The following is a 17,623-nucleotide window of genomic DNA, read 5'->3' as shown; positions in this document are numbered from 1 at the left end:
AAGGTAAAGGTTAGTGCAGGATGTACATTCTCATGACTCATTGGTACTTTTTAGAGAATACAATTTAACACTTTTAACTTTATAAGAAAAAATTTCACTTAGCAGCCGCGCATATATTGTGGTTATAATTTAATGATTCTTCATAATATTGATATTTTTATATTTTTTTATTAAGTAGTTATTGATTATCATAGAGTAATTTTCCTATTTAAATACATATATGATAATAAATAAATTAAATTAATTAAATTAGAAGGTATATATAAAATATCATGCATATCATGTTTAATTTTGAATTTTATGGGTGATAATAATTATAATTTTGATTAAACATATGTTTTTTAATAGTATTTAATATGAGTTTTACATAAATATGGATAAATTACACTAACTTCCTCTGAGGTTTATCATTGTTGCACTCACCTACAATAGGCAAAACTAAGTAGTATACGGTAAAGTGTTTAATGAGCTCCCTAAATGCAATCATATTTGATATAGCTACAATTTTTATTAATTGATAAATAAATTATTCGTAACCAACTTCCACTTTTACACATTTTTATCTTTATAGTCAAGTGTAGACGAGCTTATGAAGTTTTTTAACTAAGTCTTTAAAATTTATGTTAGCTTTTTTAACCACATGTATCATCTACTGAAGAAACCATGTTCTACTCGAGTGCGATGAAAGTCAAATGCCTTTCATAGAGTGTCGTTCTTAACGATTGAACCTTAGGGGTTAAAAGAGTTAAATTTAACCACTATGCATGATAGACATACATCAAATAGAACGATTTGTGTTCGTAAATAGTGCTTATGAAATTTTTACAATTTTTTACTGTCTACAAAACTATCAAAGTTTATATTGAATAAAATAAATTATTATCTTAATTCATTTATCAATTAATTAAATTCAATAATGTATTTTCTTACAAACTACATATTAACTAATTAAATGCTCATTATACAATAAGTAATATAGTTTTTTAATGGATCACTAAGAATATTTTTGAGAATTAAACTTTCTATATCATAGTTCCCATAAAATTTCAACGACAAACATTGCTTCCAAGGCCAAAACACATGAAAGTAAGAGATAAACACCGTTTTATAAAAGTCTTTTTATTTTATGGAAAATTTTACAGAAAACACAAGTTACTCAACTCTAATTATATATTTCTCTCATGTTACATATTATAGAGAGTGCACTATTATTAAAACATATGATCACCAAATGAATTGAAAATTAATTTTTATTGAACTTTATCAACTAATTACATTTCATATATTTATCTTATTTTTAATTATCTACTACACAATATCTTTCTTATATTATTACATATATTATTTATACGAAGATAGATTTAATACATAACTTACAAAAACCCGTGCAACGCACGGGTTTAATTTCTAGTTAGATGAGAATGTGACACAAATAACAATACCCTAAAACTAAACTATTGGAACAACTCAAGAACATTAAACATGTTTTAATTGTCATGTTATTTTAGTTTTTAAAACTAGAAATGATAATTATTTTCAAAAACTAGTTGTGATAATCTAGTTTTAAATTTTTTTTGCGCTCTGTCCAGTTGTCAAAATTTGTTTTCTATTTGTTCTACCATTTTTTGAACAATTTTTTATTTTTTCTATTTTTTAGTACATCAGAAAGATAAATTGCATCCGTCAATAATTGATCCCTGGACCTCTCCCACCCATAGTACATGCCCCCTAACTCTTACACATATAACTGTTTTCATCTATTTCTATTGAAACAATTTGTTTTGTTTTCCTATTTTGTAAAAAAAGTTTTTAAAGATGGATCATTGATGATTCTAAATTTATTCATCCTAGGAGGAGTGGGGGCCACTCAATAATACGATACGATTTGGTCGAGTTATGAATCATTGAATCTTCTGTCGACGGAGTAAGCAAATCACTCCAGTGAGACTCTTACATAAATAAAACTCCTCATTTCTCACTCACTCTCGCTATCTCACTCCGTTCCTCTCTTCAACTTCGTTTCCAGTAAACCATGAACAAGCTCGTCCGTTCCACTCTCAGAAACAAGGCACGCGTTTCCTTCTGCCTCAACCCTCTCATGTTTTCGTTTCTGCTCAATCGACTCTCACTATACTTCTGTTTCGATTTTCGTCATCGCCAATCCAATTTCAACTGGATACTGCAAAATTTCACTTCTCCAAATTTGTGTTTCTTGATTGATATCTGAAATTATGACTGTGTTTGTTGTGTCAACGCGAAAATGCAAACATGCACTAGGTTGACGATTGTGGAATTGTCTAGATCTGCTTCGTTTACACACTCTGTATATGCAGATCACTTTTAGGTCACAAATATGAGTTATCTGAAATTGATTAATGTTCAAAGTTTATGAATATGAAAATCCATTAGTTTAATCGTTCAGCTTTTTTCTATTTTATATGTTCTAGCTTTTCTAGGAGTTACTTTTTAGAATATCAATCACCTTTTTGCCAATTTTGTTTCTCTCTCGCTTTAATAATCTGTTGCTGCTCTTATTTTGGAATGTCAATGAGGTTTAGTGGCTATTTCCTTTCATCCGCTATAGAATATCTAGATTTTCTTCTACTTGACAATGGCCTAAGTAGAGATGAAACCTTTTCTACTAGAATATATTATGTTAATTTGAACAAATTTTGTAATGGTTGACCTTGGAATTCCACAAAACTCGAACGAATTTCAGGATTAGATGAAATTTGACCGAATTATTAATGGTGAGCTTGGAATTCCAAGATAGTAATATGTAGTTCTCATGCTCTTAGATTTCTTGAATTTCGTCGGCTCTTTTGTTTTCTAAAGCTGTAGAAAATACTCACTCTGCCTTTGAATAGTTATACTTGTATAACTCAAGGATTCAAGTATTTGTGAATTCTGAATTTAGTTATCCTTCTCAGTATATTTTTGAAGGTTGCTGAATATGTTGTCCAGAAATTTGAAATGTTGGTTATTTGCTTGCTTTGCCTGTACATAATGCTGTACTCTTGATGGTGATCTACCTTACACACTAATTTATTGATCTGATTTGATAGTAATGGATGGTTCAAAAGCATGCCTGTTTTTTTTCCTTTCTCAGAGATTTTATATGTCTTAAGATAGTTATTTTATTTTCTATTTACAGACTCTGTCATCTTTAGCATATGCTGCGGTTTCCAGAAGTTTTCAGGAAAATGTCCTTCAAGCTCCCTTATGGTCTAGATCATATAGTACAGAATCTTCCTTGGCAAAGGATGATTCAACCAGTGGTGACAAAAGTGAAGGGTATATGGTTCTGCTAACACTTTCTCCTGTACACTTTTGAGTACAGATTATAGCTGTGTGCCTGTATCTTGAATGTATCTATATAAATTGGTGTGTTGCCATTGAGTTTGATAACAAAACCATTGATTTCTTTTCTATATTCCAATATAGAGCTGAATATTATGATTATCTTTTTTCATGTTGAGATTTCAAATCATGATTTTTAAGAAAACAATGAAAAACTAGTATAAGTTAAAAATTGCAAGGCTGGTATGATTACCATGTAAATATGCTGAAATACTTCCATTTTTTTAGGTTCAAATCCCATGATATGCTTGCCCCTTTCACCGCTGGATGGCAGACTGATTTGACTCCTTTGATTATAGAAAAGTCAGAGGTGAACTTTCTTGCTATGTTTCTTTGATTATTTTTTAATTACTCTTGTGTACTAGATTTTTGTAAATATAACTTCAGTTTCACTTTGTTTACATTTCATAATAACTAGTGTTCAATTATTTAATATACCTGATTAATGCGTCCAGGGAAGCTATGTATATGACGTTAATGGGAAGAAATATCTTGATGCACTTGCTGGTCTATGGTCCACTGCTCTAGGTATATATGACATTTAATTTCTGCTTACTTATATTACTTTCTGAGCTTTGGTATCTCAATTTTTCTTTCTCATATTTTCTTAATGATTTAGTTCTTTTGGTTCATGTTCTCTATACATTTTGAGTAACAAGGATGGCTATGAAGTTAAACTCATAAATACAGATATTTTAGCTTGGCATCTCTTCTTCCAACGACCAAAACATGCCAAGTTGGCAAGTTGCTCAGGGATCCATCTTTCTTCCCTCCGTTTAATCTTGGAACCTTATTATTTTTAATCCTCTTAGCAAGTATAGGGGGTCAGAGCTGTTTTGAGTTGTGACTATTTTTGCAGAATGCCCTGGGCATTAAACTTAAGGGGGTTGGAAGAGTTATTGTGAGTTTATAATTTGGAAGGAGGGTGGACGTGAGGTTGGTCTGGGGCTATTGTGTAAAGTTCCAGTATTTACATCTTTTTATGCTTTTAGTTTCTGCTTACCAATAATAAAATAATATTGTAAAATGACTGAATTCTTGGTGTTCTCAAAATATGGTTCTGAAGTCTGAACTAGTAAAAAAAGATGTTAGGTACCAGAAAAATAGAGCACTGAATGAAGAAGATGATATGAATTATAGCACTGAATCCTCTGGATAAACCCAGAAGCAGTGTTTAGGGGAATTACAAATAAGGAAAAATACAAGATAACCTTGAGCAATTCAAGAGTGCTCAATCTCTCCTAATTCCAGAATAATTTCTGCCTAGCGAATTCTCTCTCCATAACCAACCTATATACTCAAATGCCTATGGTCCCCCCCTCACCCACATGGGTGCTGCCACCTCACCTGGTGGTTATTTTGAAAAGATACCTTCTAGAAGGTTAGCTCATCAGGTACAGCTTGCACCTGTTTGGGCTTTCTAGTATATACCTTCCCAAATCTGGGCCTGACCAAAGGGTCTGTATCATCTCTCCCCCCTTGAAGAATCACCTTGTCCTCAAGGTGATGTTCAGGAAATTGTTCCAACAGTTCAGTGTAGTCTTCCCAAGAGTTCTCAAACTCCGGCATGTTCTTCCATTTGACCAGAACCTTCACAGTACCTTTATCCCCTGCCCTGGAATCAATAATGCTTCAGGTTCCACCTTAAGTTCCCACTCTTCTGTCATGTAAACTGGAAGTGGCTGACTGTTGACTCCTTCATTAGGTGCCTTCTTGAGTAAAGAAACATGAAAAACAGGGTGTACTTGACTACCCTCTGGCAGTTGGAGTTTATAAGCTACTGCATTGATCTTCTCAATCACAGGATAAGGGCCATAGAACCTTGGACTAAGCTTTTGATTCTTCCTTCTAGCTAAACTCTTAAGCTTATAAGGTTGGATTTTGAGATAAACCATGTCTCCCACCTTCAGTTGTATGTCTCTTCTGTGCTTGTTAGCTTGCTGTTTCATTCTATTTTGGGCTTTCTCCAAGTTCTCCTTTAATGTGTCCAGAAATAGATTCCTCTCTGCTGTCATCTTTTCCACTTCATTTACTGAAGCTAATGAATCAGTTCCCTTAATGATCACTGGTGGTTCTCTTCCATACAGAGCTTGAAACGGAGTGGTTTTGATGGCAGAATGGTAGTTGGTGTTATACCAAAATTCTGCCCAACTTAACCATTTTGGCCACTGCTTGGGTTTAGCCCCAGTCACACACCTTAAATAGGTCTCAACACACCTATTCACCACTTCAGTCTGCCCATCAGTTTGAGGATGGTAAGCAGAACTGAACTTCAATTTGGTCCCAGCAAGCTTGAACAATTCAGACCAAAAAGAACTCAGAAACACCCTGTCTCTATCTGAGACTATAGATGTAGGAAACCCATGCAACTTAACAATTTCCTTGATGAAGAGTTCTGCAACTTCTTTAGCATTATAGGGATGAGATAGAGCTAGGAAATGTGCATATTTGGTAAACCTGTCCACAACAACCAAAATGGTGTCCTTTCCCATAGTTTTTGGCAAACCTCCAATGAAATCCATTGAGATATCAGACCAAACTTGTGAGGGAATGGGAAGTGGTTGAAGATAACCAGCTGGATTAAGTGTTTCATACTTGTTTCTCTGACATATTTCACATTTTTGGACATAGGTTTGGATATCCAGCTTCATTCCTTCCCAAAAGAATAGAGCAGAAATTCTCTTGTAGGTCCTGAAAATTCCAGCATGTCCCCCAACAGCTGAGTCATGAAATTCTTGTAGTATGATAGGAATCTTCCCGGAAGTCTTAGGTAGAACAATTCTGTTTTTGTACAGAAGCCTGCCCCTCCTCATGTGGTAACCAGCTGGAACTGGTCCTTGAGTGGTGATCTCTTGAATGATTTTCTGATACTTGTCATCAGCTAGAATCTCAGTTTCTAAATCTTCCCAATCTTCACATTGAACTGAGGAAATGGCAGAAAATTGTAGTTTCCTAGAGAGAGCATCTGCTGCTTTGTTTTCAATACCTGGCTTGTATTTAATTTCAAAATCAAATCCCATGAGTTTGGAAACCCACTTTTGCTGCTCCTCTCCCATGAGCCTTTGTTCAGCCAAGAACCTTAAACTCTTTTGATCAGTGTGGACTATGAATTTGCAGCCTAAGAGGTAGTGCCTCCATTTCTGTACAGCCAACACCACTGCCATCAATTCCCTCTCATACACTGATTTAGCTTGTGCTCTTTCTGAGAGGGTTTTGCTCATGTAAGCTACTGGCCTCCCCCCTTGCATAAGTACAGCTCCTAGCCCTTTCCCCGATGCATCAGTTTCCAACACAAATGTTTTCTGAAAGTCAGGCACAGCTAGAACAGGTACAGTTGTCATGATCTCCTTTAGTTTGTCAAATGCTTGAGTTGCTCCAGCACTCCAACTAAAATTGTTTTTCTTGAGCAATTGGTTTAGGGGTTGAGCCAACTTGCTATAGTTTCTGACAAACCTTCTATAATAGCCTGTCAATCCCAAAAATCCTCTCAATCCCTTCACATCCTTGGGAAGAGGCCAATTCAGCATATCTTTTATCTTGCTAGGGTCAGCAGCCACACCCTCTTTGGATATCACATGCCCCAGGTAGATGAGTTCAGATTGTCCAAAGGAACACTTCTTCTGATTGGCCACTAGGTGATTGTCCCTTAAAACTTGTAACACCTCCCTCAAGTGCTCCTTATGTAGGTCTACATTATTGCTGTAAATCAGTATATCATCAAAAAATACCAGCACAAACTTCCTCAAATATGGCCTCAAAACCTGGTTCATTAATGCTTGGAAGGTAGATGGTGCATTGGTTAAACCAAAAGGTAGGACTAAATACTCATAGTGACCCTCATGTGTTCTGAATGCTGTTTTAGGGATGTCCTCTTCCCTCATCCTGATCTGATGGTATCCAGATTTGAGGTCTAGCTTAGAAAAAATCTCAGCTGTTCCAATTTCATCCAGCAGTTCATCTATGATTGGAATTGGGAATTTATCAGGAATAGTCACCTTGTTAAGTGCTCTATAGTCCACACAAAACCTCCAGCCACCATCCTTCTTTTTCACTAAAATAGCAGGGCTACTAAAAGGACTAGTGCTATGTCTAATTATTCCAGCAGCTAACATTTCTTTTACTAACTTTTCTATCTCATTTTTCTGGTAAAATGGGTACCTGTAGGGCCTGATGTTAGGGATTGGTGCTCCTTCCTGTAGCAGAATAGCATGATCAGTGGCCCTCTTGGGGGGTAGCTCTTTTGGCTCCTGGAATACCTCTGGGAATTCAGTAAGAAGCTTGATCCAGAGTTCAGGTATAGTGACATTGGCTGTAGGCTCCTCTTCTGAACATTCATATGAGAGAATATTCTTCTCCCTCATCATGCTTTGTCTTTTTTATAGATTTCCATGTGGCTGCCACCTTACAAAAAGATGGTTCCCCTTGCATACACATCTTTTGTCCATTTAGTTCCCATTTGATGATCAGATCCTGGAAGTTGGCCTCAATATTACCCAAGCTAGCCAACCAATCCATCCCCAGCACCAATTCTGTTCCTCCTAAACCCAGAATAAAGAAGTGCTGAATGATGGGGATTCCTTGCACCTCCAACTTCAAATTCTTACATACCCCAGAATTTCTTTCCCTAGCCCCATTTCCAACTTCCACAACATATTCTGAAGTAGCAACCACTGGTATTTCCAGTTCTGCTACTAGTTCCTGTGAAATAAAGTTGCTGGTGGCTCCACAATCTACTAGAATTAGGATCTCCCTTTCTCCTATCTTCCCTTTCACCTTGAAGGACCTGTTGGAAGTTAGACCCTCCTTACTGTTCAGAGAGAGTTGGAGTACCTTCCCTTCCAAGACAAATTCTCCATCCTCAGCCTCTTCAAACACTTCTTCTTCTTCCTCTTCATCCTCACCTTCTATCAATATCAGTTGAAAATTCTTCTTGGCACAAATATGCTCCCTTCCCCATTTTTCTCCACATTTGAAACATAAACCCCTTCTGCTCCTTTCCTGCAGTTCTGTTTGAGTAAGTCTTTGTCCCCCATTCCATTTCCTTTCAGGGATTTTTCCTTCATTATTGGTGTTCTCAGTCCCTTCCTTAAGATGCTGAGGTTTCCCTTCATTCCCCTGAGTTCCCCCTGCTCCCTTAGATTGGTAACTCACATTAGGGTGAATAGACCTTCCTCTGGTCTCTCCCGAATTAGTAGAAAATCTTCCTCCAAATCCTCCCTTCTCCTTCCATCCTCGTTTGTCTTCCTCCTTGGATTTGCCTCCTCTCATGGCTGAGTTTTTCTCTTCCAGTAAAAGAGCTCTATCCATGAGATCTGCCAAATCCTCTGATGGGTACAGCTTCATCTCAGCCTTAATCTCCTCATGCAACCCATTCAGAAACACTCCCTTTAGCACTTCCCTGTCAGCATTTCGCATAGGCGCAGCTAAGAGTTCAAAATGCTCCCTGTATTCCATAACACTTCCCTTCTGCTTAGCACTGAGCAAAGGCCCGAAAGGATTCTGAACCAGTTCAGGTTGAAACCTGCGAATCAAGGCCTGTTTGAACGGTTCCCAAGCTCGCACTGGAGCTTGCTCCTCCCACCATTGGAACCAGCTGAGCGCGCGGTCCTCCATGGCGATCATCACCATCTCAACCTTCTCGGTTTCTTCGACTCGACTGAGTCGGAAAAACCTCTCCACCTTGGTAATCCATCCGTAAGCGTCGTTACCATTGAACATCGGGATATCCACACGCCGACCTGTGACGGCTCGAAGATGGCTCTGATGATGAACGTGCTCGTGAGGTTCACGACTACGAGTCACAGCTCGTGACCCGGTTCGTGACCCGGTTCGCGACCCGTCGTCTGAACGAGCCAGAGAAACAGAATTGTGGTCGCGTGAAACTCGCCGGTGGCGCGGGGTGTTGGAACGTCCCCTGGTGCGACGGCGCTCGCGACTCATGAAGAGTCGTCGGAGCTCCTCGAACTGTTCGTGAGCTTCTTCCTTCATCTCCGTAATGGAACGCTCCAGATTGTCGACTCTCGATTCCATAGCGCTGCGGGTAAGCACCATACAAAGCTCCCTTTGGATCGGGAGCTCTGATACCAATGTTAGGTACCAGAAAAATAGAGCACTGAATGAAGAAGATGATATGAATTATAGCACTGAATCCTCTGGATAAACCCAGAAGCAGTGTTTAGGGGAATTACAAATAAGGAAAAATACAAGATAACCTTGAGCAATTCAAGAGTGCTCAATCTCTCCTAATTCCAGAATAATTTCTGCCTAGCGAATTCTCTCTCCATAACCAACCTATATACTCAAATGCCTATGGTCCCCCCCTCACCCACATGGGTGCTGCCACCTCACCTGGTGGTTATTTTGAAAAGATACCTTCTAGAAGGTTAGCTCATCAGGTACAGCTTGCACCTGTTTGGGCTTTCTAGTATATACCTTCCCAAATCTGGGCCTGACCAAAGGGTCTGTATCAAAAGACATAGTTAGATTTCTGTTAGATAACGATATAATACATTTATGTCCATCTTTTTATCTGTATTTGTTTGATTGCTGTAAACTTTTGTGATTTTCTCTTCAATCCCATAGTATAAACAAGAGACCAATGTGCAAGCCTAGACGCACATTTTTACTTAACCAGTCTGTGTGTCAACGAAGTACCACATGGATGTCATCCATATTGATCTGGTCCTGTTACTGTTTCTGCTGTCAAGTCGAGTTCCCAAAAAATATCTGCATACTCTTTTCATCAACCTTCTCCTGTCCTGTGCTACCATGCACGTTTCCATCCAATGTTTTTCCTCTGCCTCTACTTCCAAATCTGGTTTTTATACCTTTTGCCTTCTATTTGACTAACTAGCATCACCATTTTTACAGGATGCTGGTTTTATCAGGAATTTTGAGTTTTCATTAAATTGCAAAGAAATGCGATCATGATTACATATCTCATTAGCTTGGAAATGTGAATTATATTTAGATACTCACGTAGCTGTGGGGTATATTCACATATCAAAAGTATAAATAATTTAAGTTTGTTAATTTTAATATCTTGTTCGTGTTTGAAAGTGATTTACTCTGACAGCGAACATATGTTATTTTGCAGGGGGAAATGAGCCCCGCCTTGTTGAGGCTGCCAATGCACAGTTAAAGAAGTTACCGTTTTATCATTCCTTTTGGAATCGGACCACAAGACCTTCTTTGGTATTCATATGATCATATCATTTTCTCATAGCTAACCTAAACATTATTTTATTCTTTTGTTTCTTATTTGTAATTTGCTTCTATAATATATATTTCTTTCATTTTTCCATCCCTTCTATAGATGAGCCCACCACAATGTGTTACAAGATGCATACCAAGATAGAATTAGAAATAATGCATGAGAATAAGTTGGGGTGGCATTTATTGTAAACATAATGTACAATATAAATTATATTTAAAAATGATAATATATTATAAATTTATATTTCAAACTTACATATTTTAGAACACATTTTCCTCTAGATATTGCATGGGCTAATATGCTATTTTATTTTAGTGTTTAGGGGAAAATAATATCTCTTTGTGACTTTATAGGTCATTCACAGCTAGTTTTGAACCTTTACTATCGGTTCTGAGAGTCAAGACGGAATAAATATTTCAAATCAAGTTAGGGGCTAATAGTAGAATTTCATTGTATTTTCCCAAAGTTGATAGTAGGTGTTCCAACTTCCAAGTCTGTGACCATGAAAGTTGGAGAGAGAGGAAAATGCCCTCGTGAAATGGTCAATCGTCATGATTGTTCATCACTAGTTCACTACTGAGAAGGGTTGTTCACATTCAAATTTCCAAATGGAATTGTAATTTCCCGAAGTAGATGGAAGGGCAGTATATTTGAGCTCTTTCTGGTGAAAAGTGAATTTAACCCGCATTTAATTGAGGGGTTGAGTGTTAGGGTGGGGGGTGATATTGCGTTGCCTATCCTAATCCAACTCACAAGCATTACCTAGGTGCCTTTCACTGCAAAGGAAATTGATTGAGAACCTTCTTGTCATATACACAGTTGATAAAATAGTTGGTTTCCCTTTTGACATTTAATCAATACATATTTCCACGTACAGGATTTAGCCAAGGAACTCCTAGAAATGTTTACAGCAAGAAAAATGGCTAAAGCTTTTTTTGTTAATAGTGGATCAGAAGCCAATGACACACAGGTGCGTTACATTAAATATCCTCTTTGATTTGTTAGAGTTGCATGTTTTCTTCTGAATTCTATTCAACTGTAGGCTAGATATTTAGAATGTGTGTATTACTGTATTTTCACTTGCAAAATAAAGTTTTAGTGTCATTTCAAACAGTAGAATATATAATGCATGTGAAGGAACCAACGAGAGGCAAAATCTAAAAGCAAAATACTAGAAGACAATGAAATAAATTCTCAATGCCAAATGTGGTTCTGTAAATAAATATAGATCCATCTTAATAAGTGTTTTAGCAAAGATCAATCTATGTAATGTAAACATATTTTGTAGTACATAGTTTATGCAGTATAAATTCTTAACTATATTTCTCCTTGATATATTTTCTAACAGGTGAAACTTGTATGGTATTATAACAATGCACTTGGAAGACCGGATAAGAAGAAATTCATAGCTCGTTCTAAATCGTACAGATGTCAACTCAATCTATGCAATTTTCTCTATTATGCCTGAAAAGTAGGTTTTGTAGCTTATGTATTTTTGCATTTGTCAGGTATCATGGTTCTTCATTGATAACAGCCAGTCTATCCGGGTATGATGAACTCAAGATTTTGTTTTTTCAGTGAACTAGTACTTATATAGAACAGTCTGATGTTATTCATAAAAAAAAATTGTTGTTAAAAAAACTTGACTATGTGTATTTTAGCCTTCCAGCTTTGCATCAAAAGTTTGATCTCCCAGCACCTTTTGTCTTGCACACTGACTGTCCACATTATTGGCGGTTTCATCTTCCAGGTTATTATTTCGATGGACGCTTGTCTAGTAATATTTCTGGCATTTATTTTTTAAGTCATAATAACTATTAAGCATGCTTATGAACATCTCAGGTGAGACAGAGGAAGAGTTTTCAACCAGATTGGCCAACAATCTGGAGGAGCTAATTCTGAAAGAGGGACCAGACACAGTAATATTCATATGCATGGAAGTGTCTCCTGCAACCAGCACATTGACTTTATCACTGACTTCAATGTTTATTTTTTATTTTTTATTTTTTATTACAGATTGCTGCATTCATAGCTGAACCAGTGATGGGGGCAGGAGGTGTAATACTTCCACCATCAACATATTTTGATAAGGTATTCTCTTATGATCAATGCTTCACACATGAGTTCCAAACTTTCATGCTGGATGTGAGGACTATTTGGTATCGGTAAACGTTCTTCATTTTCATTTTTTATATTCACTTGTACTCATATAAATGCCACCCTGTGTTCTGTTTTCAAGGATTTATAGAGAAAATGGTGAAAACAAAATTAAACATAAAACGTTTTCAGTTTTCTCAAACAAAACAGGCCCCAAGAGATTGGTTCTGGGTGTTTTGCAATATTTGGGCATTTCCATTTGTATACTCAGTCCCAAAGACATGAGAACTTACTAAAAGGAATTTTTGTTTAATAAATTCTAGTTTCATTTTTAGATAATGTTAATCTAATTGTTATTGGTCTTCAGCTTGAACTAGTAATGCTGACACTTGACCCAATAAGTGTATTAATAGGTGGTTACTTTTTTTTGTGACATCTTAACCTATCTAATAATACATTGTTGGCTGTAGTTTATTTTTTATTTTTTATGATTCCTTGTCTAAACTCTGTAATATTTTATGAGAGATGTAATGAAATGGAATTGAGTATGATGAAATGACGTGGAAACAAAATGGAAGTGATGTTAGTTTGCACTTTCCAAAAATTCCATTTTGCAAACTGAGACATGCATCATTTGCTTGATCGGTGTTTTTTGTTTAGTATGTGACATTAAATTTTGTCATTTTCAGTTTTTCACTCTTTCCTTAAAAGAGTTTAAAAGGAATGAAACACAAGTTTTTCTCAGCATTTAATTTTCATGCAGATCCAAGCTGTTCTCAAGAAGTATGACATTCTACTTATTGCGGATGAGGTGCTTCAATAATTCTAAAAATTCTGTTATATAAGATAGAGAGTTTTTCATTCTGATTGATGTGTTAAATGTCTCTTTTTGAAGGTGATCTGTGCCTTTGGAAGGCTTGGGACAATGTTTGGATGTGACAAGTACAACATTAAGCCTGACCTTGTTTCCTTGGCAAAAGTAAAATGAAGCAGCTCTAAGTACATATTCACATTTTAATATTTTCAGAGGTTTTCTCATTTTTTGTTTGACTTCTAGGCACTTTCTTCTGCCTATTTACCAATCGGAGCTGTCCTTGTGAGCCCAGAAGTTTCAGAAGTCATATACTCGCAGAGCAACAAACTTGGTATGCTGGTTTACTCAGTTATCACCACATTTTTTTGTGTTTAGTCATTTCTGACTTGCTATTGCATGTTTTAGGTAATTTTTCTCATGGATTCACTTATTCTGGACACCCTGTATGCTGTGCTGTTGCAATTGAAGCACTCAAGATTTACAAGTGTGTTCCTTTATTTCTAGCTTTTAAAAACTAATAGGAAGCTTATTATATCTACTTGTACTTATTAATCTTTTGGCAATAGAGTGTGATAATTTCTCATCATCGCAGGGAAAGAAATATCCTTGATGTAGTGAACAAGATATCCCCAAGGTTCCAAGATGGCATGAGAGCTTTTTCTGACAGTCCTATCATTGGAGAGGTATATATTTTTCGCTGAGCAATTTTTAAGTTTGTGGTTAATATTAATGTGTGGAAAATACAACACTTCTGGATCTGCAGATACGGGGAACTGGCTTGATTATGGGGACGGAGTTCTCAGACAACAAATCACCTAATGATCCATTTCCTTCTGAATGGGGCAAGTTCAATACTCATTTTTCTCCTATCTATCAGTCTGTTTAACTACTGTACAGAACATGGTTTTTATCCTATCTGGTGATATTATTAACAGTAATTATTGCAATATACTACTCCCTCCGTCCCTTATTATAAGACCCCTTATTGTGAGATAAAAAGGGGTCTTATAATAAGGGACGGAGGGAGTATTATTGAATATATGGCCATCCTTTAATGAACTTGCACAATCTAGGTGGGACAATACAACCATTAAGTGATCATAATAATGGATCATCTTGGCTGCATTTTTTTGGGTATACTAACAGTGATCTTATTGGTTTATAGAATGTTAGAGTGGTAGTGAGCTGTGAGCAGAGCAGAGAGTAAGAGGGAGAAAATCAGAAGCGATAGAGAATGAGTCTGAATTCTGTTAGGGTTAGCTCCTATATAATGAGCTGAAAGAACGCATACAAGAAAAGCTTTGCAGCAGCAGAACTAATTCCTTATTCTAACCATAACCAACTCTAACCATACCCGCATAGTCTAACAAATAAGTATGCTGTTTTTATGTGGATGTGGACATTTTTTTTATAGTATGTTTTAACCCTGTGATGCATATTTTCCATATTACAGGAGTAGCGACTTATTTTGGAGAACAATGTGAGAAAAATGGGCTGTTAGTTCGTGTAGCTGGAGATAATATCATGATGTCTCCACCATTTATAATTTCCCCAGAAGAAGTTGATGAGGTAACTTAACAAATAACCTATTTTTGTCACTTATTAAAATTGAGGAAAATTTAATCTATGTGTAAATAGTTACAGTTAGAGAGAAATTTGGCCTTTGACATGTAGCAATATGCAGCTCAGCACTGAGTTTTTTCCTCCCTGGTTTTTATTCTTGTTCAGTAGACAATTTGTGCCAATGTTATAAGTTGCATTTCTTTTTCTGCCTCCCAGTTAATCAGCAAGTATGGTAAAGCTTTAGCAGCGACGGAAAAGCGAGTTCAGGAGCTCAAGTCTCAGCGCAAGTAGCCGAGGCTGATGATGATGATAAACTCTGCTGCCTTCGTTCCGAGGAATTATTATGGTAATAAGTTGCTAGACAAATGAATGTATAAAACTTTGTTCCAACGTTGTCATTATTGTAAATGTTCGTGAATGGATTGATTTTCATCCTAGTTTTGTCTTGCACAACTCCTGTTATTTTACCATTTTGCTGAAGTAATCACCCTATTCCCCATCACTATTTTTGGCTTGTAGATAACATCTCTTACCTCACAAGTTGTTTTTTAGAAAAAAATACATACGCTATTTAAAGATGTTAATTCCACTCCTTTCGACAAGACTTGCTCTCTGTTTCGATGGTGTCTACGAATTTTAACCAATAAATAATAATCATAGTTAACTAAAAAATATGTTGAAAATTATAGTGCTAATCTTCCTCTTGCTACTTCGTTTGTCGATGTTATAATAGTCCAGCTACTTCAAAGTTAAATTAAAAATTGAGTCAAAATTGGACTTTGAGATGCTGGAAGGAGTGCGATTTGCTCATGTGCAACCATTGATGGTGAAGAGATCGGTCTCATGTGCAACAACTAAAATAATACGTGATGGTTATAAGATATGCGATTTCGAACATTTTCAAGACATGCACTAAGTCTTACTTCATTATTTTTTACTACATCCCAAAATATTCCTGCTAAGTTTGCAGTATCAAAACTTGTATAGAAAGCGATTGGATTATAACGGGATAACAGCAAAATGCTGCTATTCATTGGCTAAACACCTCATTGACTAAGTGTAAATTAGTGTAAATAACATGATTAAACATTTACAAATTATAAACATCAATTTTCTGATAAACCAAACTTGGGGTTTGTTATGACACATTTAATTATGTATGGTTGCTTACATGTTGAAGCAAGCCAGAATTGTGTGTTCTTTTCTCATAATCAATTCTAGAATCAAGAGACTCTTTGTGCAAAAGTTTCTCCTTGAAATTGATTCTCGCTTTAAAATTAGTTGTTGAATAAACTTACGTCTAAATCTCAAGCGATTGTATGGTCAGCTTATTATCTCTTAACATATTGTAAGCATAAATTAATTAAAGAAAAACAAGAAACAAATTGAAAGCCAACCCAGCTAAATAGACTAGTAATTACATCTCATTAGAAGAATTAGTTTCAGTTTGTCATATCCAAAGATAGAAAGACAGTGCCGTGGAAGGCAATTCCTGACGTTTGCAAAAGAAAGATGATTCATTCATTCAAGTCAGCGTTTGGAATTTTTACTAGCTTGTCTTCTAGCTCGCCTCTCTCGGGAGCTGGAGGATGGCCTATACCCTCCATTTTCGTTTTCAGATTCTTCAAAATCACTAAACGATTTCTGTGCCAAAAATTGCGAATGAAACTTTAGAATGTTACTTATATATATATAGTTGAATGAGATTGGTAGAAGAACACATAGTTGATTGATGTTGCTTACTTACCTCTCTAATCTCATTAAAACTGACTGCATAGAAGGTAACAGCAGCAGCTGCAACAATTCCCAGAATAGGCAGAGCTATTTGCATCCCATCCATATCTGAATCTGATTACTCTATCTTTTGCTATGGATATGGATGGATAAGATATGCATATGCTATTGAATGAGCAATGCCTACAGATGTACTTTTACGGCAACCTGCCATCACCAGTTGCTGCACAGGCAACCTGCTATCACCAGTTGATGTCCTAGCATCGAATGTCACACCCCATAATGATGGAGTATCATTTTTAATATTATCAAATATTTAAAAATGTATTTTTTTCTATACATCGGAAAGGGAAAATGTATTAAATAAATAGTTTAATGACTATATCTCACCAAGAAAATAAAATTTACATATACATCCAATTAAAATTTAGGGTTAATATTTTTTCCTCTCGTTATATGTTTGACCGAATTTAGTCCCTCCCAAAAGGAAAATTGCATATGAGTTCCTACAAGTCTTAAAATTTCTGATTTTAGTCTTCATTGAAGGTAGAGGAGCCAGCTGCTTGCGTGTCCGGTGAAATTTGATGTAGCACAACACACGTTATTTAATGAGCTTATGTAACAGACACGTATGATTTTAATGACTCGTATATAATTAATATTTATTAAAATTAAAAAAATCCTAAATTATCGTGATATTAATTGAGAAAATGTTTATTTTTTCAGCTTATGAAAAAAATTGAGAAAATATTTTGCTTGTGTCCTGAAAATTTAGTCAGCATTAGAGGGCTCGATGTAGATGAGCTAGCCTAGAGTTCGAAGACGGAGAATGGAGATGC

General features: G+C 36.1%; 2 protein-coding genes across 2 annotated transcripts; one reads left to right on the top strand and one right to left on the bottom strand.

Moving 5' to 3' along the window:
• The first annotated feature begins 1,907 nt into the window (after positions 1–1,907).
• LOC130747737 (vanillin aminotransferase) lies at positions 1,908–15,552 on the top strand. Its single transcript, XM_057600752.1, has 19 exons — positions 1,908–2,068; positions 3,155–3,294; positions 3,589–3,670; positions 3,816–3,888; positions 10,457–10,554; positions 11,454–11,546; positions 11,925–11,998; positions 12,085–12,123; positions 12,238–12,326; positions 12,419–12,495; positions 12,593–12,667; positions 13,437–13,484; positions 13,569–13,652; positions 13,731–13,818; positions 13,893–13,971; positions 14,080–14,170; positions 14,251–14,329; positions 14,941–15,056; positions 15,267–15,552. Exons 1-19 carry the CDS (start codon positions 2,033–2,035, stop codon positions 15,339–15,341), a joined length of 1,536 nt encoding a protein of 511 aa, XP_057456735.1. The 5' UTR covers positions 1,908–2,032; the 3' UTR covers positions 15,342–15,552.
• Positions 15,553–16,303: 751 nt separating this feature from the next.
• On the bottom strand, positions 16,304–16,942 carry LOC130743074 (uncharacterized). The gene is made up of 2 exons (XM_057595184.1): positions 16,798–16,942; positions 16,304–16,694 (listed from the first exon to the last, which is right to left on the bottom strand). The coding sequence occupies exons 1-2, from the start codon at positions 16,888–16,890 to the stop codon at positions 16,581–16,583; spliced, it is 207 nt and encodes a 68-aa protein (XP_057451167.1). The 5' UTR covers positions 16,891–16,942; the 3' UTR covers positions 16,304–16,580.
• Between the last annotated feature and the right edge of the window lie 681 nt (positions 16,943–17,623).

This window comes from Lotus japonicus, chromosome 3 (assembly GCF_012489685.1).
Source record: "Lotus japonicus ecotype B-129 chromosome 3, LjGifu_v1.2".
Taxonomy (NCBI): Eukaryota; Viridiplantae; Streptophyta; class Magnoliopsida; order Fabales; family Fabaceae; genus Lotus; species Lotus japonicus.
The sequence above is the reverse complement of the archived record's forward strand: the minus strand, read 5'-3'. Positions and strand labels throughout refer to the sequence as shown.

Excerpts from the sequence above, each read along its gene's own strand:
- LOC130747737 (XM_057600752.1), top strand. The coding sequence starts at position 2,033 with ATGAACAAGCTCGTCCGTTCCACTCTCAGAAACAAG. Across the intron at positions 11,547-11,924 it reads CAGAAGCCAATGACACACAG|GTGAAACTTGTATGGTATTA; the intron begins GTGCGTTACATT and ends ATTTTCTAACAG. Across the intron at positions 14,330-14,940 it reads TCCATTTCCTTCTGAATGGG|GAGTAGCGACTTATTTTGGA; the intron begins GCAAGTTCAATA and ends TCCATATTACAG.
- LOC130743074 (XM_057595184.1), bottom strand. The coding sequence starts at position 16,890 with ATGGATGGGATGCAAATAGCTCTGCCTATTCTGGGAATTGTTGCAGCT. Across the intron at positions 16,695-16,797 it reads GTTTTAATGAGATTAGAGAG|AAATCGTTTAGTGATTTTGA; the intron begins GTAAGTAAGCAA and ends TTTTTGGCACAG.